This window comes from Coloeus monedula, assembly GCF_965178545.1.
Source record: "Coloeus monedula genome assembly, chromosome: 23".
Taxonomy (NCBI): Eukaryota; Metazoa; Chordata; class Aves; order Passeriformes; family Corvidae; genus Coloeus; species Coloeus monedula.
Genome location: NC_138803.1, coordinates 2,470,832 through 2,498,750, shown reverse-complemented (window position 1 = coordinate 2,498,750; position 27,919 = coordinate 2,470,832). Strand labels below are relative to the sequence as shown.

Here is a 27,919-nt window from a genome sequence, read left to right as displayed (position 1 = left end):
GGAGCAGGATGGTAACAAATCACACATGGAAAAAAAGCCGAAGCTCTAAGGATCCCTTAGTAGCTGCAGAAATATTAAATCCTGGCCATAGCAAGTGTTAAAAACAAGGAATTCCTGCTAAGAGGAATATTTTCTGCAGGATCTGCTCACATGTGCATAGTTAAGTGATTTTTTTTTGTTGCTTTTTTTTAATTATTATTATTTTTAAAACAAGGTTTGCAAATAAAGAAATAAAGTTTAGTAAAGTTATAGTTTTCTCGATGGAAAAAAAAAATAACCTTAAAAACAGACTAGTGGTGGCTTGTTAACCAAAGGAAGAGAGAAAGCTACATATCCAAGGTCTGGAATCCAGCTGGAATCCACCACACACCCCGGAGATCACGCCGTCCAACGATGCCAGGAGGATCTACTCCCACTACGTGGCTTCACTGTGCCCTAATTCCACATCCCACAGCAACAGAAGGTCCCTAAGACAGAAGATTGTGCTAAAGAATTCCAGGATTCCACGTGTTCCCTGCTCCTGGGTCATGCTCGTCGCTGTCCCCACGAGGCAGCAGGAGGCTGGGGCTCACCAGGCAGAAACACTGGGAAGGAAAGCAGGAATGTAGAAGGGAGCAGAGCGAGCCGCTCCCAGCGGGACACCCGGAGCTGCATTTACCTCTCAGTAGAGCCCACACTCCTTGAGGTTGTTTTTGATGATGACGTCGGTGACGGCGTCGAAGACGAACTGGACGTTCTTGGTGTCGGTGGCGCAGGTGAAGTGGGTGTAGATCTCCTTGGTGTCCTTCCTCCGGTTCAGATCCTCGAACTGGCACTGGATGTAGGCGGCTGCCTCCTCGTATGTGTTGGAGCCTGGAAAGGAAAAGATCCCTGGCTTTGCCCACCAGCTCACGGGAGCTTTTAAGTCCGTATTAAGCTGCTTGCAACCATCTGCCTTATCCAGCTACAAATCCAAATCCACCATTAACTCCTTCTAGGAGATCTGAGCTCTATTCCCAGCTCCTGGGCAGTGACCTTGGACATGGGATCCAGGGATTGCTGTGTGCTGGGACAGCCACGCTCCACAAAAGTGACAAATCATGGGAATCATGGGCTGGAAGGGACCTTCAAGCCCATTTCATTCCACCCCCTGCCATGAATAGGGACACCCTGCACTACACCAGGTTGCTCCAAGCCTTGTCCAGCCTGGCCTGGAGCACTTGCAGGAACAGGGAATCCACATCTTCTCTGGGAATCAAAGAAATCAACAGGTTTGAAGAGATTGGAAGGGTTTTTTAAACATGTAAATGCCTCGAGCAGTGTCCAGGTAAAGCCTTCCACCTGTGTGGAATCACAGCAGGCATGGGCTCCAGAATAATCCACGCCAAACACGGACACTCCAGGGTGGACAGGAGCCAGAGCAGGACGTGGTTAAGTTCCACATCCTCCAAAACTGAATTTAAATGGAATTATTGTCCTAGTAAGGTGTGGAAAAGGAGGAGTGACCTCGATTTGCTGGAGCGCAACACTTTGGGGTTCATATTCCAGGGAAGGACAAAGGTTGTTTCCAAGCACAGCTCTTCCAAGAAAACAAGCTACCAGGTGCCCACTGAACAGGCCAGAGACACTGTCCAGGAGACACAGGCAAGGAATTGGGGGAAAAGTTTGTAACTGATTCTGGGTTGTGTAAGGCTCTGACTCACTCATTCCCGGCCTACCTGTGTACTCCGGGTAGCAGATCGTTAGTGGGCTCTTCTTAATCTTCTCCTCAAACAGGTCTTTCTTGTTCAGGAAGAGGATGATGGAGGTGTCTGTGAACCATTTGTTGTTACAAATGCTGTCAAAGAGTTTCATACTCTCATGCATCCGGTTCTGGAAAAAGAAATCCAATGGGAGAGATGTTAGGGAAGGGTGGGATGGGGGACAGAGGATCTGCTGCACAGGCCAGACTCAAAAGTGGGGTGTCACCGCCACATCCTCACTGCCATTGCCCCAGGAGGAGCACAGGGGGACAAGTCACCTCCTCCTGTTCCTTCCTGGAGTGACTCACACATAGGGAACAAGCCATGAGAACAACTCCAGGCACCTCCCAGCAACCAGGACGGTGGAAAACCTCATTGATGGGTTGTGTTTATCACTTTGTGGGGCAAGATTCCACTGGCTGATCCAAGGAGTGCTTGTCCTTGCAGCTCTCAGAGAATTTAACAGGAGGAATATGCCAGGAACATTCCAGCCTGGTGCAGGATGGAGCTAGGTCGCTCCCAGCTCCCTTCCATGCAGCCATAAACCCCACATCACGCACCATCTCCTCGTCCTCAGCCAGCACGAGGTCGTAGTCGCTCAGGGCCACACAGAAAATGATGGCTGTCACTCCCTCGAAGCAGTGGATCCACTTCTTCCGCTCTGAGCGCTGCCCTCCCACGTCGAACATCCTGGCAGAGGCGGGAGAAGTGGCTCAGGAGCTGTGCACACCCCTCCTGCCTGGCCCCCGTGGCGTTCCCAAGGATGGGGAAGGCTGAGCAGCAGGTTGGGAACACGCAGGGTTTCAGGAGCTTCCCTCAGTAGAGGGGGTTTTAAAATTCCCATCTTGGGAGAAGGGATTTTAAATCAGAATTCTCTATTTTCTTTCAAGCCAGGGTGGATAGAGCTTGCAGCAACCTGGGCTAGTGGAAGGTGTCCCTGCCTGTCTGGTTCCAGGTGTCCCTGGATGAGATTTAACATCCCTTCCAAGCCAAACCATTCCACGACTCTGGTTTTCAGCAGGAAGAACTGGAAGCTACCATCCAGAGCTCTGCTGATTTTGTTCTCTCTCCTATTTCCTTAGCAACAACCCATTTGCTTGACTGGACTCCAAACACCTTCTCACAGCGCTTCCAGGGAAATGGATTATCGGGAACACGCTACACCTGCAAGCTCCTGCTGGGACCCAGGAAGAAATTAATGGGGTTAAGAAATAATTTCATGTATTAAAAAATAATCTGAGGTACTGGAGGTTAAAGGCTGTGCATTTTTATAAAAATTAAATTAATTTCTAATTAAATAGGAATTTGTGTCACAGGTAGTTCCAGCCCCCTGCTCATCCAAATATTTTGATGAGAGCCCAGGATTGGGATTTAATTAAATCAAGTTAATATCTGAGTTATTAAGTCATAGATATTGATTTGTTCCCAGAGCAGACAAGGAGCTGTCCAGGGGGGAATTTAATGATACTGAACTAACTCCCATCTCCTATTTAACCCTCTGGTCTAGAAGGAAAGATGGAAATCTCTGTGAGGATCCAGGATATTTACATGGCTGGAATCATTTGCCGTTAGCAGAGAGAGATCCATGAAGGAAGAGCATCCCTGACAACTCAGCTCATCCCAATTCCAGTCACTGCAGCTTCCCCATCCCATTATTAATGGCTGAGATGGAATATCAAGGCAGAGCTGGCAGCACCAGGGTTTCCCAAGGATTAATGCTTCCCTTTGTGGAGCAAATCCCTCCAGGACAGCACCTTGCCCTGCACATGATCGATGGCTCCGGGTGGGATCAGGAAGGAGGGTGGAGATGATTAAAGGAACACACTGGAGATGCTAATCCTGATCCATCACCACAAGAAGACAAATTATTCCTTGGATGGACCAGAAGCTGCATAAATAAATCGATGATGCCGAGTATTTTGGCATTTTTGTTAAAAATGTTCTTAAATTGCACAGTTCAGAAGCCAAAATGCTTCTCTCCCAAAAACTGTGCAAAAGTTTCCTTCTCCAGAGGAGACCATGGAGATGCTCCAAGGACTGGAGCCCCTCTGCTCTGGAGCCAGGCTGGGAGAGCTGGGAAGGAGAAGGCTCCAGAGAAACCTGAGAGTCCAGTGCCTAAAGGGGCTCCAAGAGAGCTGGAGAGGGACTTGGGACAAGGTCCTGGAGGGACAGGACACAGGGAATGGCTTCCCACTGCCAGAGGGCAGGGTTAGATGGGATCTTGGGAAGGAATTCTCCCTTGTGAGGGTGGGGAGGCCCTGGCACAGGGTGCCCAGAGCAGCTGTGGCTGCCCCTGGATCCCTGGAAGCATCCAAGGCCAGGCTGGACGGGGCTTGGAGCAATGTGGGACAGTGGAAGGTGTCCCTGCCCATGGCAGGGGTGGGACTGAATGGGATTTAAGATCCTTTCCAATCCAAACCAGTCTGGGATCCTGTTAAAACCCTTGGATTTTGCTGCAACTCCATCAGAGTGTTTCACAGCCCATTTATAAAGAAGCCAACAAACGCTTTTCAGGAACACGGACAGGAAAGGCTCCAAACCATTGGCACAGACAGAGGGAATGGGGCTGAGCCACAGGCACTGCGCTGTCCTACACCCACCCTCCGGCACTGGAGTGCCCTGGGACTCCAGCTGCTTGTCAGGAGCACAGGTGGGATCTGAAGCGAGGAATTCCTAAGCAGCAGGAAGGGGAGCTACAGGGATCCAAGGTGAGGAAGGAGGGATGCAGCCTCAGCATACGGAGGCAGTGGGAGCCGCTCTGAGGTTAGAGGAAGCTCGTTAGTGACATGTAAAGGGACACTGCCAGGAGCAGGCTGGATCCACAGCCTGGCAGGGACTGGATCAGCAGAGGGGACAGGAAAGTCCCAGCCCCTGCAGTGCCAGGCACAGGCTGGCAATTCCAAGAGGAACACATGGAGCACACCATGCATCCCGGAGCCACAGCCTGGCTGCAGGCACGCCTCGGTTCCTCTGCTCCGAGGAAAGGGTTAAACTCAAACTCAAACTCCAGTCAGTGTCCTTTTAGTATTATTTTTGGGATTGGATCCTGGAAACGAGCAGTCAGTACCTGTGTCTGCGATTCCAACATAAAAGCAGCTGAAAAGAACAGAAGGCAAATCAAAGTCAAACCGGTCTCTCCAGTGAGCGCCGCCAGCGGAGAGGGATAACGGAGGGAAGGAGGACAGTTAAACCAGGAGCAAGTGTGGGATGTGCCCCCAGCACGGGGCACGGGCAGAGCCCCTCACTCACTTGAAATACAGGTCCTTGAAGGTGAAGTGAGTCTCCACGATTCCTGTAGTTTTCACTCTGGTCCGCAGCACATCCTGCTGAGTGGGAATGTAGGTCGGCTGGGATATTCTATCCAAGTCATTTAGGTAACTAAACCAGAAGAGACAACACAAGAGGCTTTTTTTAGTCGGCTGTCTCACCATGAATCTTTTATAAACTGCAGAACAAAGCACAGAATTTATTTATCTCCTTCACACAGCACAGCCATGGAAGCAAACAACCCCCCTGGGCTGTCCTGAGGGATGTTTTGGGGGTTTGGGGATTTTAACCCCTCCCTGGATGACCTTGGAGGTGGTGCTGGTGGAGCTGAGCTGGCTGGGGAGGGCAGGGAGGGAATGCAGAGCCGTGCCAGGGCTGGATTTCCCAGGGCAATCCACAGTCAAGGTCTCTCGCTTCAAAGCACAAGGCAATAAATCCAAGGGTTTGCTGTTAAAGGCAGGGATGCGTCAAAGGAGCCGGGAGGGAGGGATGAAGCCTTAAAAACCATCCCAAACCAGGCAGATCCAGTCACCTCCTTCCCCAACAAGCTGACACAACACTCTCTGAGGATACAGCCCCGAAGGAAGCCACATCCTTGCAGCAATTTTCCCATCAAGACCCCAGCACATTCCTCTTGGAGTTCAGCTCTCAGGCACACCGGCACGAGGCATAGATGATTCCCAGCGGGATCAGAAATCCCACTCCAGCCAGCAACACCTCTGAGCTCATCTTCCCTCCAGGCTCAGCCTCCTGCTTTCACAAAGATGACAGGGATCCTACAGCTCTGCTGGGATGGCACAGGCCTTACTCTTTCTCCAGAGCAGGGTTTAATCAGCACAGCCCTGTGTCACTGGGAGGATTCAGGGGCATGAGGGCTCTGATGGGTGTAATAAACCCTCCCAAAACACACATTATTATCACAGATCCATTGTCAGCCAGGAATCGCTTCTTCCCATGTGCCTGGAAGCTGTGCTAGGAACCCCAGCAACACATCCCTCCTCCACCAGCTCCAGCACATCCCTGGCCAGGACTGCCAGGATTTGCAGAGCCCTGCCCTGTTTCTAAACCCCAGATCCCAATGATCTGCCAGGACCTGCCCGGTGCCACGGGGCTTTTCCCACAGAGCTGGCATCTGAGAGTGGATTTAGTGCAGGAAGAGCCAGTCCTCTCATCCCTCCCTCAGCTCCAAAGGGACGGCAGGTCTGTGAGCTGCTCTGTGACCAGGCTTGAGCCTGGCTTTAGTTTCGGTTTAGTAAAACACGAATTGGAAGGTATTTACCTTCCCCAGCTTCTGCCAAGGAATATTTCTGCCGAGGAAGTCACATACACAGATTTTTTTCTCCTCTCTCTCTCCTACCAGCTTAAGTTGAGCTGAGCTGCAATGGATCAAAAGCCAGTGGGAATGCTAAGAACTGACCCAGCAGCTCCTCAAAGCCTGGCTTTGGTACAGGTCACACCACCGATGTGATAAATCATGGAATCATTTGGGTTGGAAAAGACCTTTAAGATAGAGTCCAACTTATCCCAGCACTGCCAAGCCCAAGCTGAAGCTATAAAGCACCTGCTCCCAACAGTCAGTTGGAAGTTTGGGCACTGAAAAGGGTGTAATTCCTAATTAAAGCTTTTGGAGCAGCCAGGGAGGAGGGAATGGATCTGGCAAACTCCCACCAAACAAACTCAATCAGGGAATAAGGTGTATCAGATTCAGTGGTGCTGCCTGAAACAATAAATTTTGCCAGACTAATTCCAGGGAGATCTAAAGGGCAAATCCCGTGGAAAGATAAGCAACTGGAAAACCCAGCAAAGGGGATTTCTGGGAAACCCTGGAAGCCCTGCCAAGTGTGGGCAGAGGAAGCAGCTGTGCCCTCCCAAAAATCCAGGCTGTGGAGCCCAGCTAGTGCCACTTGTATTTCAGATTAAGTGGAACTTGAAAAAGACACTCCAAAAAGCTGGAAAAGCACACTCTGAATTTCCTTGTTCCCAGTGACTCCTGGCCCCGGCTGCCACAGTCAGACTGCTCCCAGTCAGAGACACCCCTCACAAACAGCTCTGAGAACAAACACAGACCTTGCTGTGCCTCTCCTCATCCCACACATTTCCAATCCCTTCCCACCACCTCCTTCACCTCCATATGCTGAGGCTGCATCTCTCCTTCCCCCCTTGGATCCCTGTGTTTACAGAGCCAACTATTCCTCATCCTTCAACACCACAAGCTTCCAAAAAGCCAATTTAGGTTTGTTTTCCTTATTTTTTCATGCTTAAAATGAGGCCCTGAGTACAAAAAAGTGCTGATCAAACCTACAGTGGCACTCATTTGTCCTGTTGACTCTCCAAGCATTCCTGGGACAACCTATGTGTGCAGAGATCATCAAATCCCAGAATTCCAGGATGGTTTGGGTGGGAAGAGACCTTAAAGCCCATCTCTTTCCACCCCTGCCATGGGCAGGGACACCTCCCACTATCCCAGGTCGCTCCAAGCCCTGTCCAACCTGGCCTTGGACACTCCCAGGGATTCAGGGGCAGCCACAGCTGCTCTGGGCACCCTGTGCCAGGGCCTCCCCACCCTCACAGGGAGGGATTTCTCCTCAATATCCCATCTATCCCTGCCCTCTGGCAGTGGGAAGCCATTCCCCCTTGTTGAGTCACTCCAGGCCCTTGGCTGAAGCCCCCCCAGCTTTGAGTACTTGAAGGAGCTCTAACATCTCCCTGGAGCCTTCTCTTCTCCAGGCTGTACATTCCCAGCTCTCTGATCACGCTGTATTGGGAATTCCAGTCTGATCAGGAAACGTGCCAGCTCCAGTCCTGTCTCATCCCACACCCAGACAGCTCTAGGAAGCACCGATGGCAGGACAGGGACGCTGGGATATGGACAAGGAAGATAACAGAGCTCCTCCCCTCATTATCCTGCTCACTGCAACCTTGGAATGGTGATTTCCCGTACCATTCACTCCTTTTGGTGCTAGGAGGAAGGATTTCAAAGGCACAAATAGCTCTGAAAGTCCTTAAGGGGGGAAGGAGGGAGAGGAGGAGGGGAAAAAGAGGAAGGGGGGAAAGAGGGGAGGAAAAAAGGGGAGAGGAAAAAAGGGGATGGAAAAGGAGGGGAGGGATAAAAGATGAGGGGGGAAAAAGAGAAGGAGGGAAAAAAAGGAGGGGGAGGGGAAAGGAGGAGGGGAGAAAAGGAGGGGAGGAAAAAAACCCACTTAGAAATAATCTAGGTTTTATCCAGCATCATGTCAGGGAATTCAGGCCAGAAGTGGCATTTGGGAACACGAAGAGACCTGCAGGAGTAGATGAAGGCTGATCAGAAACTGTGCTAATTGCCCGTGAGACTGCAGATAATTACCTACAGGCTGGGATCTGCCTGAATTCTGGGAAAAGTATCAAAGCTAGGAACGAAAACACTTTAAAGCATTATGTGCTTGGTGACATTTCCAAGTATCTTGAAAATCTGGACATGTGTGAAATGGAAATATCCTTCACATTCACCCTGCTGCACCCTGAACAGGGGTTTAGATGGGATATGGGGAAGGAATTCCTCCCTGTGAGTGTGGTGAAGCCCTGGAATGGAATGCCCCGAGAAGCTGTGACTGCCCCATCCCCAGAAGTGGCCAGTGCCAGACTGGACAGGGCTTGGAACAACCTGGGATAGTGGAAGGTGTGTCCCTGCCATGGCAGGGGGTGGAATGGGATGGGTTTTAAGGTCCCTTAATCCTGGGATTCCATGATTCTGGAGCCAGGCTGAGAGAGCTGGGAATGCTCAGCCTGGAGAAGAGAAGGCTCCTGGGATGGAGACCTCAGAGCCCCTTCCAGTGCCTAAAGGGGCTCCAGGAGAGCTGGAAGGACTTGGGACAAGGGATGGAGGGACAGGACACAGGGAATGGCTTCCCACTGCCAGAGGACAGGGTTAGATGGAATATCAGGAAGGAATCCCTCCCTGTGAGGGTGGGGAGGCCCTGGCACAGGGTGCCCAGAGCAGCTGTGGCTGCCCCTGGATCCCTGGGAGTGTCCAAGGCCAGGCTGGACAGGGCTTGGAGCAGCCTGGGACAGTGGGAGGTGTCCTTGCCCAGTGGAATGAGATTGGATTTAATTTCCCTTTCCCAGCTGTGCACAGAGGTCCCAAATGCTTCTCCACGGCCCTGGCTGGAGGCAGGAGCTGGGAGTCACAGAGCCACTGCTCACGTCAGAGGGAAAGACAAATGGGAAGTTGCAAAAAGGAGAGTTAAAAAAAGAAATGTTTGCAATATTCCACAAAACCCAGGGTGGCTCCAGGGGGCTTTAGCAGACTGCGCTGGGAAAGGCACTGAGCATTTCCACATCAACAGCTTGGAGCAGGAGCTACTCAAGTGTTCTTTTTAAGAAAAGAAAAAGGAAGAAAACATGGAAAACACCATGATTCCAGGAGAGATTGTCTGGATTAGTGTTATCCTCCACCCCCTCTCCTCCCACACCACCTCCAGCCTGCCAGGGCAGTGCTCCGACAGGCAGGATCTCTGCTTGCACAAGGGAAAGTGCTCAGTGATGCAGGAAACAGCAGGAAGGGGAATTTTTGGAACAATTCCCTGCTGAAATGCTCAGCTCTCTGCCACAGCACCCCTGCTCTTGATGCCACCTGATTTTCACAAGCAGTTACTTGTCTGTTCCTCTCTTCCTCCATTCCACGTGTCTCAGCCCCAGAATCTGATGCGGAGCCAGAACTGGTCTGGAAGCACAGCACAAAACTGGATTTCAGCTGGAAAACCAGCAAATGGGGCATGGATTTAATGGCTGCTCACCCTGAGCTTTCAGTGCTGTTTGCAGGAGATAATGAAAGGAACAGGGAAGCGAAATTCCCAAGAGAAGTGGGACAAAGCCTACATCATCCCAGCACAAAAAGGGATGCAGGACATCCATCCCTGGTGGTCAGGCACTGGAACAGCTCCCCAGGCAATGGTCGCAGCCTCAAGGCTGCCAGAGTTCAAGGAGCATTTGGACAATGCTCTCATCCATGGAACAAAATCCCCTCAAACACAGGGTGGGATTTGGGGATGTCCTGTGCAAGGCCAGGAGTTGGACTTGATGATCCTTGTGGGTCCCTTCCAGCTCAGGATATTCCATGATTCTAAGCGTGGAGAAGGAAATTAATTGGGGAACACAAGAGATAAGGCAGGTCAGGAGCCATGTGCTGAGGGGAAGGAAAACCCAGGGAATTCTGCAAGTCCGGTGGAAGATCCAGCCCTTTACCAGCGTGAACTTGCTGTGAAGAAATGAACCCACTGGCAGCATTTCCCAACCACGAAGTTGCCAAGCTACAGATGCACAATAACATTGGTTTGGTGCAACTTCCTGTGGTTTTGGGACAGGAAGCTGAATTTTCTGGGGCACTTCTCAGGAAATGCCTGGGTGGCTCATCCCGGGTGCAATGTCCCCATCCCAGGCTGTGCCAGCTCCTGGCACCTGGACATGGGTGGGTGGCAAATATCCAGAAACGGGAAGAACCCTCCAAAATCCCACCTCTGGAAGGCAGTTGGGTCAAGCAGGTACCTACAAAAGCAGGATAACACCCTCTTTTCCCCATCTGCTCCTTTTCTCCAGCTGCCTTCATCCTCCTCCTCTTCCAAAGCCATCCAGACGCACACCAAGGTTCCTCCTTCAGCTCCATTCCTGCTCTCTGCCCAAGTCCTTCATCTTTCCTCCTCTTCTTCACATCTTTCCATTAAATCATTCCTTCCTTTCCCCCTCCTCATCAATCTTCCCTCCCTTGGAACCTGGCCTTCCTCCTTTCCTGCTGCAAAGGCATGCACAAATCCAAGAAGTCTCCTGTCAGCCCTTCCCTTGATACAAACCCCTGCCAAGGTGCTGCAAATTTAGAAGGATTCTGCCTTATTTTCAAGCTCAAATATGCTCTGAACAGCAAAACCCTGCAGGCAGTGAGCTGTGGCACAGCTAAAGCTTCTCCACAATGCTCTTCCCAACTCATTTTTCCAAGGTTTAAAGCTTAAATTGAGATGAGTTTTCAGCTAGAAATGCTGAACCCCAAGATCACCTTTCAGGGTGTCAAATATTTGTTGTAGAGAGACCAAGAATGTGAGTTTAAAAAAAAAAAAAAAGAGGGGAAAAACCCAACAACTGTTTTACTCATTAAAGAAACAGTTTCCCTTTCCTGCACTAACCTGCCCTTGGAAAAAGATCAGGCATTTCATCAAAAATTCCATTAGCAGCCTGTTTATCTACTTGGAACCTTCCAGGTGTTCTACAGCTGTGTTGATTTTAGGACCAGAACAAGAAGATTTTAGAATCAGAACAGTTTAGAGACAGCATTGCCTGTGAGGTGCCAGGTACAGGGACAGGAGGAAAGGGAAAGCTCTAAGGAGAAAACTGGGAATATTGACCTGCCAGGTGAGGAGATCCCATTTCGGAAATTGCTGAATGTCAGGAAAGTGGCAATTTAAGTTTTAGGAGTGTTGCTCCCCTGTGCAGGGACAATGGAGGTGACACAGCCGAGAACCTGCCACTTCCACAGAATCCCAGAAACACTGAGCTTGGAAAAGACCTCCAGGATCATCGAGTCCAACCACTGACCTTGTCACCAGACCAGAACAGAGCACTGAGTGCCACGTCCAGTTGTTCCATGAACATCTCCAGGGATGGGCACTCCAAACCTCGCTGGGCAGCCCCTGCCAAGGCCTGAGCACCCTTTCCATGCAGAAATTCCTGCTGATGTCCACCCTGAGCCTCCCCTGGCCCAGCCTGAGGCCGTTCCCTCTCCTCCTGTCCCTGTTCCCTGGCAGCAGAGCCCGACCCCCCCGGCTGCCCCCTCCTGTCAGGGACTTGTGCAGAGCCACAAGGTCCCCCCTGAGCCCCCTTTGCTCCAGGCTGAGCCCCTTTCCCAGCTCCCTCAGCAGCTCCTGGTGCTCCAGACCCTTCCCCAGCTCTGTTCCCTTCCCTGGTCATGCTCCAGCCCCTCAATGTCCTTCTTGTCAAGAGAAACCCAAAACCGACCCCAGGATTGGAGGTGGGGCCTCAGCAATGCCCAGTGCAGGGGACGGGCACTGGATGGTCCTGCTGGACGGGCACTGGATGTTCCTGATCCAAGCCAGGTGCCTTTGGCCTCTTGTCCCCCTGGGCACACCTGGGCTCATGTGCACCTTCACACAAGATGCCAAGTTTCTTCCATGAAACCAGCACATTTGTCAAAAATCACATTTTTCAAAATTAGATTAAATCCCTCCCTGTGAGGGTGAGGAGGCCCTGGCACAGGGTGCCCAGAGCAGCAGTGGCTGCCCCAGCCCTGGAAGTGTCCAAGGCCAGGTTGGACAGGGCTTGGAGCACCCTGGGCTAGTAGAAGGTGTCCGGGCCCATGGCAGGGGTGGAACGAGACCTCTAAGGTCCCTCCCAACCCAAACCATCCAGGATTAAAGTCACCAAGGCACAAAACAAGGAATGTGGGGTTTTCCCCAGCGCTCCATAGAGGGAAGACAAACAGCACCACATCCCCCTGTGAGCCCAGCCCAGTGCAGACAGGACCTTCCCACCCAGTCCCACCCCACTCCAGCCACACCGGCCCCTTCTGCACCACGCTGGGAGCTGGGAAGAGCCCAGGAGCTGCTAATGGTTCCTTACTAGGATGCAGAATCGTTCAGCTGGTATTCCCTGGATCTGCTGAAGCAGGCCTGCACTCCAGGGTCTCTCCAGAGCCGTTTGATGACTCCAGCCAGCTCAGCCGTCATCATTCCCTCCTCCGCGCTCCCTGCCAGCACGAACAGCTGCCGGGCATCGTCCTGCAGGACAGAGAACGCATCATTTGGGATGTCCATCCACTGAGACCTTCCCCTTCATGGCACCAACAGCAAGGTTCAACATCTTGGGATCTAATTAATCACTGTTCTAATTAATCACCATCCAGTCCATCCAGTTTTCTCCCAAAAGTCATGGAGTTGTTGACCTCCTGCAGCCAGAAAGGGAAGTTTTGGGGAAGACGCTCCAGACTGTGGGGTGAGATGCCCTGATCAGAGATGGCCACAGCACTTCCATGGGGATCACAGCTCCGAAGGCACCATTCCCATCAAAACCATGGGGTTTCAGTGATTTGGTGCAATGTTCCAGAGAAAAGGTGGGAATGCTGATGTGCTACTCCAGACCAATGAACTGAACTGGAGGTTTGACCTGGAAAACCTCTGTTGGCGTGGCACAGCACAGGGAAAAGGGAAAGAAAGTGAGTTCTGAGAGATGATGGGATCAAAGCTTTGAGGATTTGCCTTTTGCTGCTAGAGCTGTCGGAAGTGAGGGAGACTGACTCCTTAATAAAACACCTCATCAGGAGATGGGATGGACTGATCAGGATCTGAGCATGAAAAATCCCCCTCAGAAGCCAGCGCAGGACCTGGCTCTTGTCCAAGTTATCCAGTGGATTAGGACAGGGAACCCCACACTGCCCCAAAGCCCCCTCTGCTTTTATTCCTATCTTGATCAGACCTGTCAGGTCCTTGTGGGAGCTGTGAGAGACCTTCCACTATCCCAGGATTCTCCTCCTAACACTGGCTCCTCTCCCCTGAGCCCCAAACCCCGCTGGGCATGTGCCAAGCTCAGGGTGCTGATCCCAAATCCACTTTATTGAGGTGTTAACAGCCAAAATGCAGAGGGACCCCAGTTCTGGATCTCTGTAGGTCACTCCATGGTTTGATGCATTTGGCTATCCTTGGCCTTTTCCTGGGAAAGCATGGCAAGGTTTCTGCCCTTCAGGATGGCAAAAATTCACGGCACTCAGCTCTTGTGAAGCCACCTCAGCATGGGCAGAAAACTGAGAAAGGACTTGGAGTCAGCATCCTCCCCGTTCCAGCTCCAAGATCCCAACTTGGCTTTGACAAGCACCAGGAAAGGTGGAAGAGAACTCCAGGAGGATTTGGAGCAGCAGCTGGACAACAGCCTGGGTGAACATGTGAGTGCAGATGTGCCCTTTGGCCAGGACTTGGAATCATAAATCCAAAATAAATACCATACATTCGAACCATCCGGGGCTCGAGCAACTGTGGCACAAGGCAGAACAGTCACAGTGCAGCCCTGTGCTGACACAATTCCTTTCTCCTGCACATTTCCAGGAGTCCCTCGTTCCCACTCTGTGCCTTTCCCACCACCACAAGGATCAAGGCTTCCTGACTTCCAGCTCGAAGTGCTGGACACAAATGCAAGAGGCAGGCCAGGGAATGAGCAGAGTTAGATGGGAGAGGGAAAGCAGGGCCTCAAACCTCCCAAAATTTCAAACTCAAAATTCCCAAAAATTCAAATAATTTAGAGAAAGATTTTAAGACTTCTTAAAATTTTTTGAGCATTCAAGCTACTAAGGATTCTTACCCAAAACCTCAGTAAAATATTGATGCTTTGTACTGACAATACACTAAAGTTATGACGGGTTTTTTGATACTTTATCTTGTAACAAATATATTCTGCCCAGGACTGAAATTCCAGGATTCATTAACACAATTCAGACAAAGGAAATAAATGGAATACTCACTGCTCTGGCAACTTCTCCAAAGTCTATCTTTAGCCTCCCCATGGCTCTGATGATGGCTATGATGGATTGGATGGTGTTGCTGTACACAACCACTTTATACTGTTTGCATTCCTCCTCTGAGTAGCCATCCTCATGGATAATCCTGGAAGAACACCAGGTTATTATTCCCAAGCCAAACCAGAAGGGCACCACACATTTCTTATCCCATCTCACACAAAAACAGAGGTTCCAGCCTGCACTCACTTCATCTGCTTCACGATGGTGCTTTTCCCAGACTCTCCAGCACCTGAAAAGCACAAAAAACATCCAGTTAACCATATGAAACTGAAAGGAAAAGCAGGATGTGCTTTTTCCAGTTCCCACAGAGAAGTTGATGGGGTCTGGAGTAGGATATTCCTTGTGCATTGCTGTGGGTAGCAGAGTTCCACCGTACTGTCCCGGCATATTCTTCCTGGATTTTATTTACAGATGTCAACAGTCACCATGAGTTCATCTGCTAAAAAACCCTGGAATTTCTCAATTTCCAGAGGTCAACAAAGGCAGCCAGCAGGGAGACAGGTCTGAAGAACTGGGATGAGGATTTATCCAACAGAGCAGCTCCCATCCCTCACTCCAGGCCAAGACAGCCAAAGTACATCAGCATCCCCAGATGCTCTCACCGTTACTGAGCTGGACAGGAAAGGACTTAAACAACCAGGAGGGAAGTGACCTCTGGCACAGGCTAATTTCCAGGTGAAATCTCAGAGCTGCAGGCATGTCTGCATCCCAGCAGCCTTCCTTCAAGGAATGTCAGCAATACCTGGCTTCCAAACCTCTGCAGAGCTGGGGGGGGGCAGTTATCCCTGGGGGTGTGGGGGTCAGTTATCCCTAGAGAGGGGTCAGTTATACTGGAGAGGTCAGTAATCCCTTGAAGAAGGGTCACTTATCCCTGGGGGGGGGGGGGGGGGTCAGTTATCCCTAACTGCAAAAAACCAGCAAGTTCCCTGTTTTCCCTAGTTTTTTGTCCCAGATCCCAGAGCACTCCCAAACCAAGTCCCTCCTGTATGGCTCAGGCCAGTGGACACCTGGGATTCCAAACCCTCAGTTATCCTGGTTGATGGAGCCAAGCAGAGCTGCCCACATGCCTGTCCCAGCTGGGAGCGTGCCTAAGGCAGGCATGGTGCTCCTGAAGTCAGCAGAACTCCAGGACTTCACCTTGTGGCAGCAGGAGCTCAGCACCAAGGAGATGGCTCTGCCACTGCCTCAGGGCTCCTCGGCCTCAAGACTCCCCAAGCTACACAGCTGGGCTGGCTGCAGGCAAGGAATGATGCTGGACCTGCTTGGATTTGGACAGATGACTCAGGCAAGCGCAGATACAATAAAACACCTGTAGAATTCCAGACTGGTTTGGGTTGGGAGGGACCTTAAATCCCATCCTGTTGCCATAGACAGGGACACCTTCCACTAGCCCAGGCTGCTCCAAGCCCTATCCAACCTGGCCTTGGGCACTCCCAGGGATCCAGGGGCAGCCACAGCTGCTCTGGGCACCCTGTGCCAGGGCCTCCCCACCCTCATAGGGAAGGATTCCTTCCCAAAATCCCCTCTAAGCCTGCTCTTTGTCAGTGGGAAGCCATTCCCCCTCATCCTAGCACTTCAGGCCCTTGTCCAAAGTTCCTCTCCAGCTCTCCTGAAGCCCCTTTAGATCTCAGGTCTCCCTGGATCCTTCCCTTCTCCAGACTGAACATTCCCAGCTCTCCCAGAGCAGCTCAGTGTTTGTGGTCAGGTATGAAAACATTAACACTCTGTGGACTCAGCACTTCCACCCTGGGAGGAGACAAAGCCTCATTTTTATTTCCCACGGCCACTCTCCACATTCCCCGCGATTTCAAATCTCCCATGTCCCCAAACAGCCCCGAATTCAGACTGAGAAGGGACTTTTGACATGACCTCTCTGGTTCTGCCCTCTCAGCATCACATTCACTGTCATTTCCTCCTTAGATTATCCCAAAATAATCTCCCACTGCAGCCAAGCTGTTCTACCTGTCACCAACCCCATCAGATCCGACCCTGCCAATACAACGCTAATTCCAACCAGATTCCTTTAACCTCTTCCCTTGCCCCCTCAACCCCAAACACTGCTGGGTAGAGCAGCAATTCCCCTCTCCAAGGTTACTCTCACCTTACTACAAAAGGATGAGCAGAGGGAGAAAGTAGGAACCCACATCCTCTGAACTGTCTCCTCACTAACACACAACCCCAAACTGGCTCCTCAGCCATGGCCAAGCAGTGAGTTGTTATTCCTAAAGAAGTTTTTCCTGTTGTTCCAGGTTCTCTCTTTCAGGAAAGAGCCACCCAGACAAGGTACCTCATTAACACTCACTGAAAAACATCTCCCCTCCAGCTCCAGCTCTGGAATTGAAGGCTGGAACTCCTGCTGGGATGGCCCAGAAGATGGGCAATGCCGGGAAAAGAAGGGATTAACACTGCCCATGTCTAGGCTGATACAGAGGAACAGCTTCCCACTGACAAAAGGAGGATTAGATGAGAAAATTGGGAAGAAATTCCATGAGGGTGGCGAGACCCTGGCACAGGTTTCCCAGAGAGGCAGCGGCTGCCCCATCCCTGGAAGCAACCTGGTTTAGAAGGTGTGCCCACGGCAGGGGGTGAGATGAGCTTTAAGGTCCCTTCCCACCCAAACAATCCCAGGATTCCATGATTCTGGAGACCCTCTGTTCTGGAGGCAGGCTGGAAGAGCTGGTGGTATCCAGCCTGGAGAAGAGAAGTCTCCAGGGATGGAGACCTTAGAGCACCTTCCAGTGCCTAAAGGAGCTCCAGGAGAGCTGGAGAGGAACTTTGGACAAGAGCCTGGAGTGTGAGGATGAGAGGGGATGGCTTCCCACTGCCCAAGGGCAGGGTTAGATGGGATATTGGGAAGATGGGAATTCCTCCCTGTGAGGGTGGGGAGGCCCTGGCACAGGGTGCCCAGAGCAGCTGTGGCTGCCCCTGGATCCCTGGGAGTGTCCAAGGACAGGCTGGACAGAGCTTGGAGCACCCTGGGCTAGTGGAAGATGTCCCTGCCCATGGCAGGGGAGGTGGAATGGGATGACTGGAAGGTCCTCTCACTCCACTCCAGCCAACCACTCCCCATTTTACTCATCCTTCCTGGACCTAATTTCAACATCTCTGGGTCTCACTTCTGCCCTTTGACGCTTCTCTAAACACTTGCAGATGTTCACACTGGACAAGCTGCAATTCCCCATTTTCCAACCCACTGGAAAGGGTTTGCATGAAGAGATCCATATTGGACCAACTCAGCAGCTTTTATCCTGCACTCTTCGTTCTCAGCTCTGGGGACCCCCATGTGAGGTGTTTACACCCAGTGTGGCTGAATCCCTCAATAGGGTGATAAAAAATGGGAACTCAAATGCTACTGAAACACTGCTTCAACCTAGAGCAAACTGATGCTCCACACTAGAAATTCACATCAAGAGTGGATAGAGTTACACTGGAATTCTTACAGGTTCCTCAGGCAAAGCTTCAGATTCTGGGATCTTAGGCAGGGACTAGATGGGGAGCCAGGAAGACCTCAAAGATCATGAGATGTGAGAGTGGATTTGAACCCATGGAAATCTGGGTGTTCCTGGGACATTTCTGCCCATCAAAGGAAAAGCAAATCCTTCTCTTCTGCTCCCATTAGCACAGCCAGACAGGGATCACATCCTGCCACAAGAAAGCAGGGCTGACCTCAGTGTGAATGGCATAACCCCATGGAAAAACTGCTTCAGAAGCCTTAACTTCTCTCTTCCCAAAATAGCAGCAAGGAACCTCTTTATCCCACCCTGGACACAAAGAGCAGCTCATCTGTTACAGGCATTGTCCCACTCGATGGACACAGGACAAGAATTCCACAGCGTCCCTGTCCTCAACACGTCCTTCCACGAGAGTCCACCTATTCCCTCTGGAAACCAGATGAAGCCAGGAGGCATCCCAGCTCCTGAAAACCCCCACACCTCACCCAGTGCATCCCAGTAACATCCCAGACCGCCCCAGCGACATTCCAATAACAGCCCAAACCATCCCAGTAACATCCCAAACCATCCCAGTAACACCCCAAGTGCTTAGGGAAAAGCTCAGCACCTAAGTGCTGGAATTCCATCTCCAAGGATAGCAGGAGGGAATTGGAGCAGCTTTCCAGCTGTATCAGCGCTGGGCCTGGGAAAGCAAAGGGTACAAAGGGGGGAAATTATCATCCAACCACTTCCCCCAAGGAATCCAGAGGATTTCCTGGAGCAGGAGATGGGAAGCCAAGCAACTTGGCATGGCCACACGCTGGAGATTACAGGGAAGGGAGCAACAAAACACAGCTTGGACTGGGAATTCCAAGGGAGGAATTCCACACAACCCCAGACTTCTGCTTTAAAAATTCTCCAAGGAGGTAGGTCAGACTCCCTACACCTTCCAGACTCAAGCATCCAGTTTCCTGCTCCAGAAGGTCCTAAAAATCCTATTTTCAGTGCTTTTTTCCCTGAAGTGGTATAAAAACTGCATTAAACTGTACTTCAGGAAAGGAATTTCACACACACAATTAAGCAAGTTTCTGAAGAGAAACCAGGTCACTGCTGAAACAAATCCTTCCAGGGACGGAACAGGGATGCACCCGGACAATCCATTAAAGTACAAGTGAGGAAGATAAAACTGAAGGGCCTGACATGGGTGTGTGGCTTGGACCTCCAGGAACAGTTCAGAAACTCCGCAGGGATTTGGCAGGAACTCCACGAGCCCATTCCTGAGGTGCTGCAACCCTTGGTGATCTCCCAAATCCAGGGGTATTTCTCAGCAGTTCCAACATCCCCTGTTAAACAGCTCGGGAATAACCCCAGGTGCTCACGTGAAGCTCCAGGGGTGAGTTACAGACCTGGGAATGTGACAGGACCCTCCATAGGAGGAGCAGGCTGGAAGCAATGCGGCTCATCTGGCTGTGGTTACAGCTCCCAAATCCCAGATGGAACCAGCTCCCCTCAGACAGGCTGAAAGGGGCCAAAACAACAGCACGACCAAGTTGGGAGGAATCCAGGTCCAAAAATATCCAATGGCTTTAGAGCCACTGGAAGCGTGGAGCAGGGGCTGTTCAAATCACCCTAAATCCTGATGGGTATCTCCCTGATAAACAGATGGCTCCTTTATTTAACACTCATCCCACCCCACAAGGAACACAGACATATCCCCTTACCCCCCAACACCCTCCTCAGTTTTCCGCAGCACTGCATTCCCGATTTGCATTCCGTGAGGAATATCTCCCCAACAACCTCTGCCATCCCATGGACCTGTGCAGCCCCAGCTGGGGAAAGCTGAACTATCAAATCCTCATCCTCTTCGCCACTTCCCTCCTTCCAATCTCACCATGTGGAATGCATATCCCAACACCCTGACCTTCCTAGAGCTGCCATCCCTGATAACACAGATCCCATATTCCCTTGTCGAGGTTTTTTATTTCAATGGACATCTAGAAAACTCTTGGATACCACAGAATCACATGCAACAAGAGAACTGCACTGGCAATCAGGAGAAAGGGAAAAACACTGGAGAAAGGAGCAGCAGTGTTGTACTACCAGGCTTGAAAAATCCAGCTATTGTTGCAAAAGCCAACAGGAACCAGGAGAGATTAGGCTGACACTTCTAATTCCATAAGAATGATGGGAAAAACAATATATTCAAATAAAGCACGGCACATGGGCTGGCTTCAGCCTCACTGCAGAGGGAACAGGAGCCAATGGCACAGGATAAACCATGTGAGGCTGTCACTGCCTCCGGAGGGAATAGAAATGGAGGCTTGGGTAAGGAATGGCACACTGGAAACAGAAGCAACACTAGCCCCAGGATCACTTCAGTGAAATTTCAAGCACTGCTGGGCCTGCTGGAGCACATGGGCTGAAGCTGACATGGCTGACCACCAAAAGGTACCTGGAAGATGCACAGGAGAGCAGCAGCCCCGATAGAAGATTTAGAATCATAGAAGGAATCCTGGAATGGTTTGGGTTGGAAAGGACCTTAAATCCCATCCCATTCCACCCCCCCCGCCATAGGCACAGACATCTTTCACTGTCCCAGGTTGTTCCAAGCCCCATCCAGCCTGGCCTTGGACACTCCCAGGGATCCAGGGGCAGCCACAGCTGCTCTGGGCACTGTGTGCCAGGGCCTCCCCACCCTCACAGGGAAGAATTCCCATCTTCCCAATATCCCATCTAACCCTGCCCTTGGGCAGTGGGAAGCCATCCCCTCTCATCCTCACACTCCAGGCTCTTGTCCAAAGTTCCTCTCCAGCTCTCCTGGAGCTCCTTTAGGCACTGGAAGGTGCTCTAAGATCTCCTTGGAGCCTTCTCTCCAGGCTGAGCATTCCGAGCTCTCCCAGCCTGGCTCCAGAAGGGGTTTTCCATTTTGCCTTGAAAGTACTGGAACCCCAACCCAGCTTTAATAAAGACTTTAAACGTGTAACAATTACTTCAAAGCTTAGAAACATCCCATGACCATTTGGAAGGTTAAAATATCTCCAGGAATTCTGCACTATTCCTGGGAAACATGAGGCTGGAGGAACCTGCGCCTGTCCCCTACACCCAGACCTGAGCGAACACTGACAGTTCTGAGAAATTCCTTAAGGAGCTGCTGAAACAGCCACAAACCAGCAGCAAACCCCCCTCTGCTGCCTCCCTGCAACTGTTGCAGACCAGGCTGGATGGGGCTTGGAGCAACCTGCTCTAGTGGAAGGTGCCTGTGCCCATGGCAGGGGATGGGATGGGATAAGCTTTAAAATCCCTCCCAGCCCAAATCATCCTGGGATTCTATCAGCACAGATCCAGCCCAGACGTCAGATTTGAATTTGTTTTTCCAGCTCTTTGATCTCCCCCAGGAGTGTTTTGAAAGAATTATGGCTGTTGTCAAGCAGCGTGCCTGGAGACCCCCATGGAGAGGCCTGGTGTGGCTCTTGGCTGAACATCAAACCACCATCCCCGGCCTCCTGGGCACCCCCTGATCCCCACAGCTCCTCATCCACACTCTTAGGGGATTACAGAACCATGGAATGGTTTGGGTTGGGAGGGGCTGTAAAGCTCTTCCCATCCCACCCCCTGCCATGGGCAGGGACACCCTCCACTAGACCAGGTTGCTCCAAGCCCCATCCAACCTGGCCTGGAACACTTCCAGGGATGGAGACTTTAGAGCCCCTTCCAGAGCCTAAATGGGCTCCAGGAGAGCTGGAGAGGGACTTGGGACAAGGGCATGGAGGGACAGGACAAGGGGGAATGGCTTCCCAGTGCCAGAGGACAGGGATAGATGGGATATTGGGAAGGAATTGAGGACGGGGAGGCCCTGGCACAGGGTGCCCAGAGCAGCTGTGGCTGCCCCTGGATCCCTGGAAGTGTCCAAGGCCAGGGTGGACAGAGCTTGGAGCAGCCTGGGATAGTGGAGGGTGTCCCTGCCAACAGAAATGAGATGAGCTTTAAGGTCCCTTCCAACTCAATCCATTCCAGGCTTTCATGATAAATGGATGTGCTTGGAGATACGGGGTAAAAAGGCCAGGTCTGATGTCTTTGGCTCCAAGTCTGGGTGGCAACAGCAGAGAAATAGCCAAGCAAGGCCTGTTAAATGGGAGTTAGATGACAAAGCAACAGATAACTTGGAAAGAGAGGGAACAGTGGGAAGAGCCAAGCTTGGAAAAGATACTCCTTAGTTTTCCTGATTATCAAGTGTCATCTTGTGCTGGGCCTGTTTTTAAAAGTCAAACATCCACTGAATTTCCTGCAGGGACAACAATCCTGAGCTGTTCCAAACATGCAGCCGGGCTCTCCCTGCCTGGCAGCTCCTGCTGAGGGATAAGCTCATTCCCCAAACACGGGGAGCTTGCGGGGGATGGAGACCCCAAACCACTGAGCTCCAGGAGGCCAAGCTTGTGTGCCAGCATTCCCAGTGTTTGTTTCTAAAGCTGACCCAGGCAGTACCACGCCGGTAACCAGAGAAGGTTAAAGGAGGTGCTGAAGTGACCAAACACCAACTGGGAAAACATGAAACAAGAGCCAGGCATCGGATCCCCAGGAACAAAGGAGACAGGACAGGGATCACCACAAAGAGCGTGCTAGAAAAATAATCGGCATCTGTCCCTCATTTCAGCTCCAAACCCCATTTAAGTCATTAAAAGACCATTTTTCAATCCCACCTCTGCAGGGAACAAGTGCCTGCTGCATCCCAGGAGGAGTGGGCATAGCTCTGCTCACTCCAAACTTCCAGGAGATTAGATCCATGATCTAATTAAAAAATTCCTCTTTACAGCTCCCTCTGCTCTTCCGAGAAAAGTTATTTCAATGCTCTGCCTCAGAATTTAATGAAACTTGAACCATATCCAGAGGGCTCTTGGAGGATAGATGGAATAGCAACTCCTCAACCAAGCTGTCTGCTGGAAATTGTCCATCCCCAAATCCCAGTGCTGGGCATGGACACTCACCCGTGTGTCCTGACACGAGCACGTGATGTACACACAACACAGGGGACAGAAGAATTCCCATCCCACAGCTGGAAAATGGCATTGTGCAGAAAAGAGGGCTTTTGGTGGAACAAAAGCTCTTTTCCAGGAGATTAAATAAATCATGGCTGATTCCTGAAAAACTCGAGGAGTTCAGGCACTCTGGAGATAAGGAGCATTTTGCCTGCCCTGCATGTGGTTTTGGTGCCAAAAGGGCAGAACAGAAAATCAAGGGGAAGGTGCACAGAGACCCAATGGAAAGGTGGAAAAACATGGGTGGAAGCTGCAGCTCCAACACCTGAGGACAGGGAAATTCTAGCCTCCAGTGCAACTGTGGAAAGACCTCCTCAGAGCTCAAAACCCACAGAAGAGCTGTGTCTTCAAAGAGATCTGACCTGCCACCAAATTAATTATAATCATGGAATTGGTAAGGTTGGAAAAGCCCTCTCAGATCGAGTCCAACCGCATTCCAGCACTGCCACGTCCACCCCTAATCCACACCCCAAGTGCCACATACACATGTTTTTTGAGCATTTCCAGGGGTGGAGACTCCACCACTGCCCTGGACAGCTGTGCCAGGGCTGGACAACTTTGCCATGAAGAAATTTTCCCGGATATATAACCTAAACCTTCCCTGGTGCAATCTGGCTTGAGTCAGGTCCTTGCGAACTGTGTGAGGAGAACCCTCCCATGGCCACGAGCCACCAGGAACCTCCAGCAGACCCAGATACCCACAAGATCAGAGAAACAACAGCTCCCTGCAGCTTTCCCAGCAGGATTCCTCCATCAGATCCCACAAGGAAGGACACTTGGAGCAGCAGCCACTGCTGGGACAACATCTGGAGACCAACACTCCATCCCAGAGCTTCCTATCACCATTCCAAGGGCATTCAGCAGCTCCAGAGCTGAGGAGCAGCCAGGTCTAACCCCCAGATGGATCCTCTGGAATAGGGATCCAAAGCACAGCTGCTGTGCTCCGAGAAAAGCCACTTCAATTAACGATATCATTAACTGCAGCACCAGCTCAGCCTGGATTTGCATCCCCAGAAAACACTTTCCTACCTTAAACCAAAGCACAACCGAAACAGTGCTGAGGATGCTTTGGGGAATTCAGGAAAGAAAAAAAGCTTGGAAAAATCAGTGTCAGGAAAAAGCCGAGGGCTCCCGGAGCAGTGAAGGGTGAATTATGCAAATTAAGGTTATTTTAAAACAAATTTATGCTTTTAATTGTTTTTGCATTAATTAGCAGCACCACTTCAATGTAATTACACAGAGTATCCAAAGCCAGGGAAGCTGTCCAGGCTGGGTGTTTTGGGCAAAACCAGTCCAAAGCTGGTGCATCCACAGAGTCAGAGCCACAAAAATGCCCTTTACACAGGGATTTGGGAATGGGACAACTCTGGAATCCAGCTTTCCCACCTGGGGTCACACAAACCCCTGAGACATGGCCCAGAACATGCCAGACCTTGGAAAGGCACTGGAAGCGAAGTGAAGGATCTGGGTTAGCTCCTAACCCAACCAGGAAGAGCTCCAGCACCCTGCTCCATCTGGCTGCTCATCCCAGCTGGAAAAATCTGCCAGCTCTCCCCATCAGCAGAACCACAGATGTGCCTGCCAAGGAGCCTTTTCCTGGGGGCAAATGGGAGTGAGGGCTCCTGGGCCATTCCCAGCTTGTTGCCAGCCTCCCAGGAGCTTTGGCTGCTGTTCCAGAGAGTGAACCCATGGTTGCCAGCACTCCGACCATGCCAGTGCCAATGCCAGCGGAGCTGCCAGTGGCATTCCTCCATGGAACAACAATTACATCCCACAGGGTCGTAACAACCAGGGTCAGTCATTATTCAGTACTCAGGTTTCATTTGTTTTATAAAACATCCCCAAAACTTGGAATTGCTCAACAAACTTCGGAGTTGTGAAAGGAAAGGACTTGAAATCCCTGTGGAGAAGCTGCCAGGAACAGCTCCAGGATTAACATTACCCCAGCAATCCTGCAGTTATCCAGGTGCTGGGGCCACTTCCTTCAGCACCCAAACCCTCTCCCAGGTGGCAGGCACTGGAAAAAAATCAAGCCAAAGCTCCCAGGAGAAGGAAACACAACTGGAATTCTCTCCCCTTCCTCCCCTACTCAAGAGAAGATAAAGGTTATGGAGGAGAGAAAGGAAAACACACCCAAACCCTGATTTGGGGATTTCTGTCTTCCTGTCCTCTCCCAGATCTCCTGATTTTTGGGCTATTTGACTTCCTTTCCTCTCCTCTCCTAAGATCTTCCAATTCTGGCTGTATTTGCTTTCCTCTTCTCTTCCCAAATCTCCTAATTTCAGGTATATTTTACCTCCTTTCCCCCTCTTTTCCTGAATCTCCCAAATTTAGCTGTATTTGCTTTCCTCTCTTCTACCAAACCTCCCAGTTTTGGGTATATTTGCCTTACTCTTGCTCTCCTCTCCCAAATCTTCTCATTTTGGCTGTATTTTACTTCCTCTTTTCTTCCCAAATCTCCCAATTTTCAGTGTCTTTACTTTCCTCTCTCTTCTCCTCCTAAACCTCCTGATTTCAGGTGTATTTTATTTCCTCTTCCTCTCCTCTCCCACATCCCCCCTGATTTTCATGTGTACTTGATTCCTCTCCCAAATTTCCTGATTTGGGCTGTATTTCACTTCTCCTCTCCCAAATTTCACGGTTTTTGCCTTCTTCTCCCTCTCCTCTTCCAACCCTCCAGATTCTGGGTCCATCCGTGCCTCCCCAGCCTCCTCACAGCCCAGCTGGGAAGGATCCAGCTCCCTCTCCACAGGCACAGCCCTTTCCTCGCTCATCACAACTCTGCAGATCTCAAACTGGGGCAACTCTTTTAGCAGAGCTGGGAAGGGTGGGTGGACTCCAAACTTCAGGAAAAATCCATTCTTTTTTCACCAATCCTCTCTGAGAGGGGCAGAAACCACCCAGGGAATGACACGAGACCCTGCAGATCCAGACAATTTTATGTGGGATAAAAAACCCTTCCTCAAACAATGGAAAAGTCCTCATGGACTTTTCCATCGGCTTCATGGAAAGGATGTTCCCACTGCAGATATTTTTGGGATATTCCCCCCATCCCATGCTTGCTGATAAGACCAATCTCATCCTCAAAGCCTTCAGTGCTTTGGAAAAAAAAAGTCATACAAAAACACGAGGAAAGAATTATTGCAGGGAATGTGCAAGTGTTGCTTATTAACACCAAAACAAACACCTGGAGAACAAAGGACTCTCCTGACACACAGCCAAGAGCTTTTCCATGGACACACCAAGTACAAAGCTCAGAGCAGCTCCGGCAGGGAGCGATGAAAACGGGCTAAATGAGAAAGAAAAAGGATTCCTGGAGCAGGGTGGTTCCTTAACACATCCTGCTCTAACAGGACCCACTCAGCGCTGCTGTTCGGATCCTCACAGACTCCATCTGTCTCCTCCGAGACGGCAAAATCAGGATAATCAAAAATATACTCCCAGACCTTGAAAAGAGAGACCAGCGTGAGCAGATGGTTCATCGGCCACGAGTGGTGCTTATAAAATGTGAGGATTTGAACAGAATTCCAGAATCCCAGACTGGTTTGGGTTGGAAGCTCATCCTATTCCATCCCCTGCCATGGGCAGGGACACCTTCCACTATCCCAGGCTGCTCCAAGCCCCATCCAACCTGGCCTTGGACACTCCCAGGGATGGGGCAGCCACTGCTGCTCTGGGCACCCTGTGCCAGGGCCTCACAAGGAGGGATTTCTCCCCAGTATCCAATTTCTCCCCAGTATCTCATCTCAATCTGCTTCCCCAGCCTTCAGGGAGGGCAGTCTGTGCCTCCTCTGAGCTCCCATCATCACTTCCAAGAACTCCAGAACACAGATCAAACCCAGCAAAACTCCACTAAAGGGAATCTGCCGCCCTTCCTAAAGAGAAATGCTCCATCCAGCTCTTCCCAGATCCTGAGAAAAAGCCAAGAGGCAGAGAATTGACACCTCCTGTTCCCATGCGCTGAATCCCCCCAGGATCTCCCACCTCCGCAGGTCCCAAATGCACGGACTGGGAACTTAATTCCAGCCCCAGCATTCCCTCCCTTCCCTGCCGGACCCGCGGGATGAGACCTGCCTCTCCCAGCCTTGGCCCAATCCCACCGGGGAGGGACCGCCCTCCCCCCGGGCAGCCAGGAGGGAGCAGGGGGAAATTCCATCGGGACACGGAGGAGACATTCCATCGGGAAAAGCCCGAGAGCCACATCCCAAGACAGCTCAGAACACCCGAGCCCCCCACAAGGATGGGATAAGCCATGCCCTCCCCCTCGGAAGGAGACCAGGGGTCCCTCAGGACCCTTCTCAGCCCCCGGGGATCCCTCGGGAACCACCTCAACTCTCCCAGGGATCCCCCTCAGGGATCCCCTGGGACCCTCCTCAGCCCTCCCAGGGATCCCCTGGGACCCTCCTCAGCCCTCCCAGGGATCCCCTGGGACCCTCCTCAGCCCTCCCAGGGATCCCCTGGGACCCTCCTCAGCCCTCCCAGGGATCCCTCGGGACCCTCCTCAGCCCCTCCAGGGATCCCTCGGGACCCTCCTCAGCCCCTCCAGGGACCCCCACTTCTCCATTCCCAAACTCCTTCCTGAGGGTGGAGGCCCCCTTTGCCCCCCCCAAAGTCCCTCCCGAGACCGGAAACCCCCATTCCCCTCTCCCCCGCCGGCCCCTCCTCACCGAGCAGCAGCAGCTTCACCTCCTTGGCCGCCTTCTCGCCGTCTTCCCGCAGGTTGCGGTCGATCATTTTACTCCTCTCCACCGCCGCCTTATCCTCGGCGCTCAGCGTGCACCCCATGGCGGCGGCGGGGGCGGCCGGGCGGCCGGGGGCGGTGGGGCCGGGACCGGGACCGGGATCGGGGCCGGAGCTGCCTCGGCCCGGGCGGCTCCTGAGGCGGCGCCGGATTTCCGGTCCTGGGCCGCAGGGCACGCCGGG

General features: G+C 51.6%; 1 protein-coding gene across 2 annotated transcripts; it reads right to left on the bottom strand.

Annotated features, from left to right (window-relative positions):
- Positions 1-168: 168 nt before the first annotated feature.
- On the bottom strand, positions 169-27,880 carry GNAI3 (G protein subunit alpha i3). Of its 2 annotated transcripts, none has more exons than XM_082296272.1 (9): positions 27,664-27,880; positions 14,719-14,761; positions 14,476-14,617; positions 12,588-12,745; positions 4,971-5,099; positions 2,282-2,411; positions 1,698-1,851; positions 659-852; positions 169-584 (listed from the first exon to the last, which is right to left on the bottom strand). In XM_082296272.1, exons 1-8 carry the CDS (start codon positions 27,779-27,781, stop codon positions 662-664), a joined length of 1,065 nt encoding a protein of 354 aa, XP_082152398.1. In that variant the 5' UTR covers positions 27,782-27,880; the 3' UTR covers positions 169-584; positions 659-661. The 2 variants fall into 2 exon arrangements, with proteins under 2 accessions (XP_082152398.1, XP_082152399.1); XM_082296273.1 differs by having other exon boundaries at positions 169-467.
- Positions 27,881-27,919: the final 39 nt, after the last annotated feature.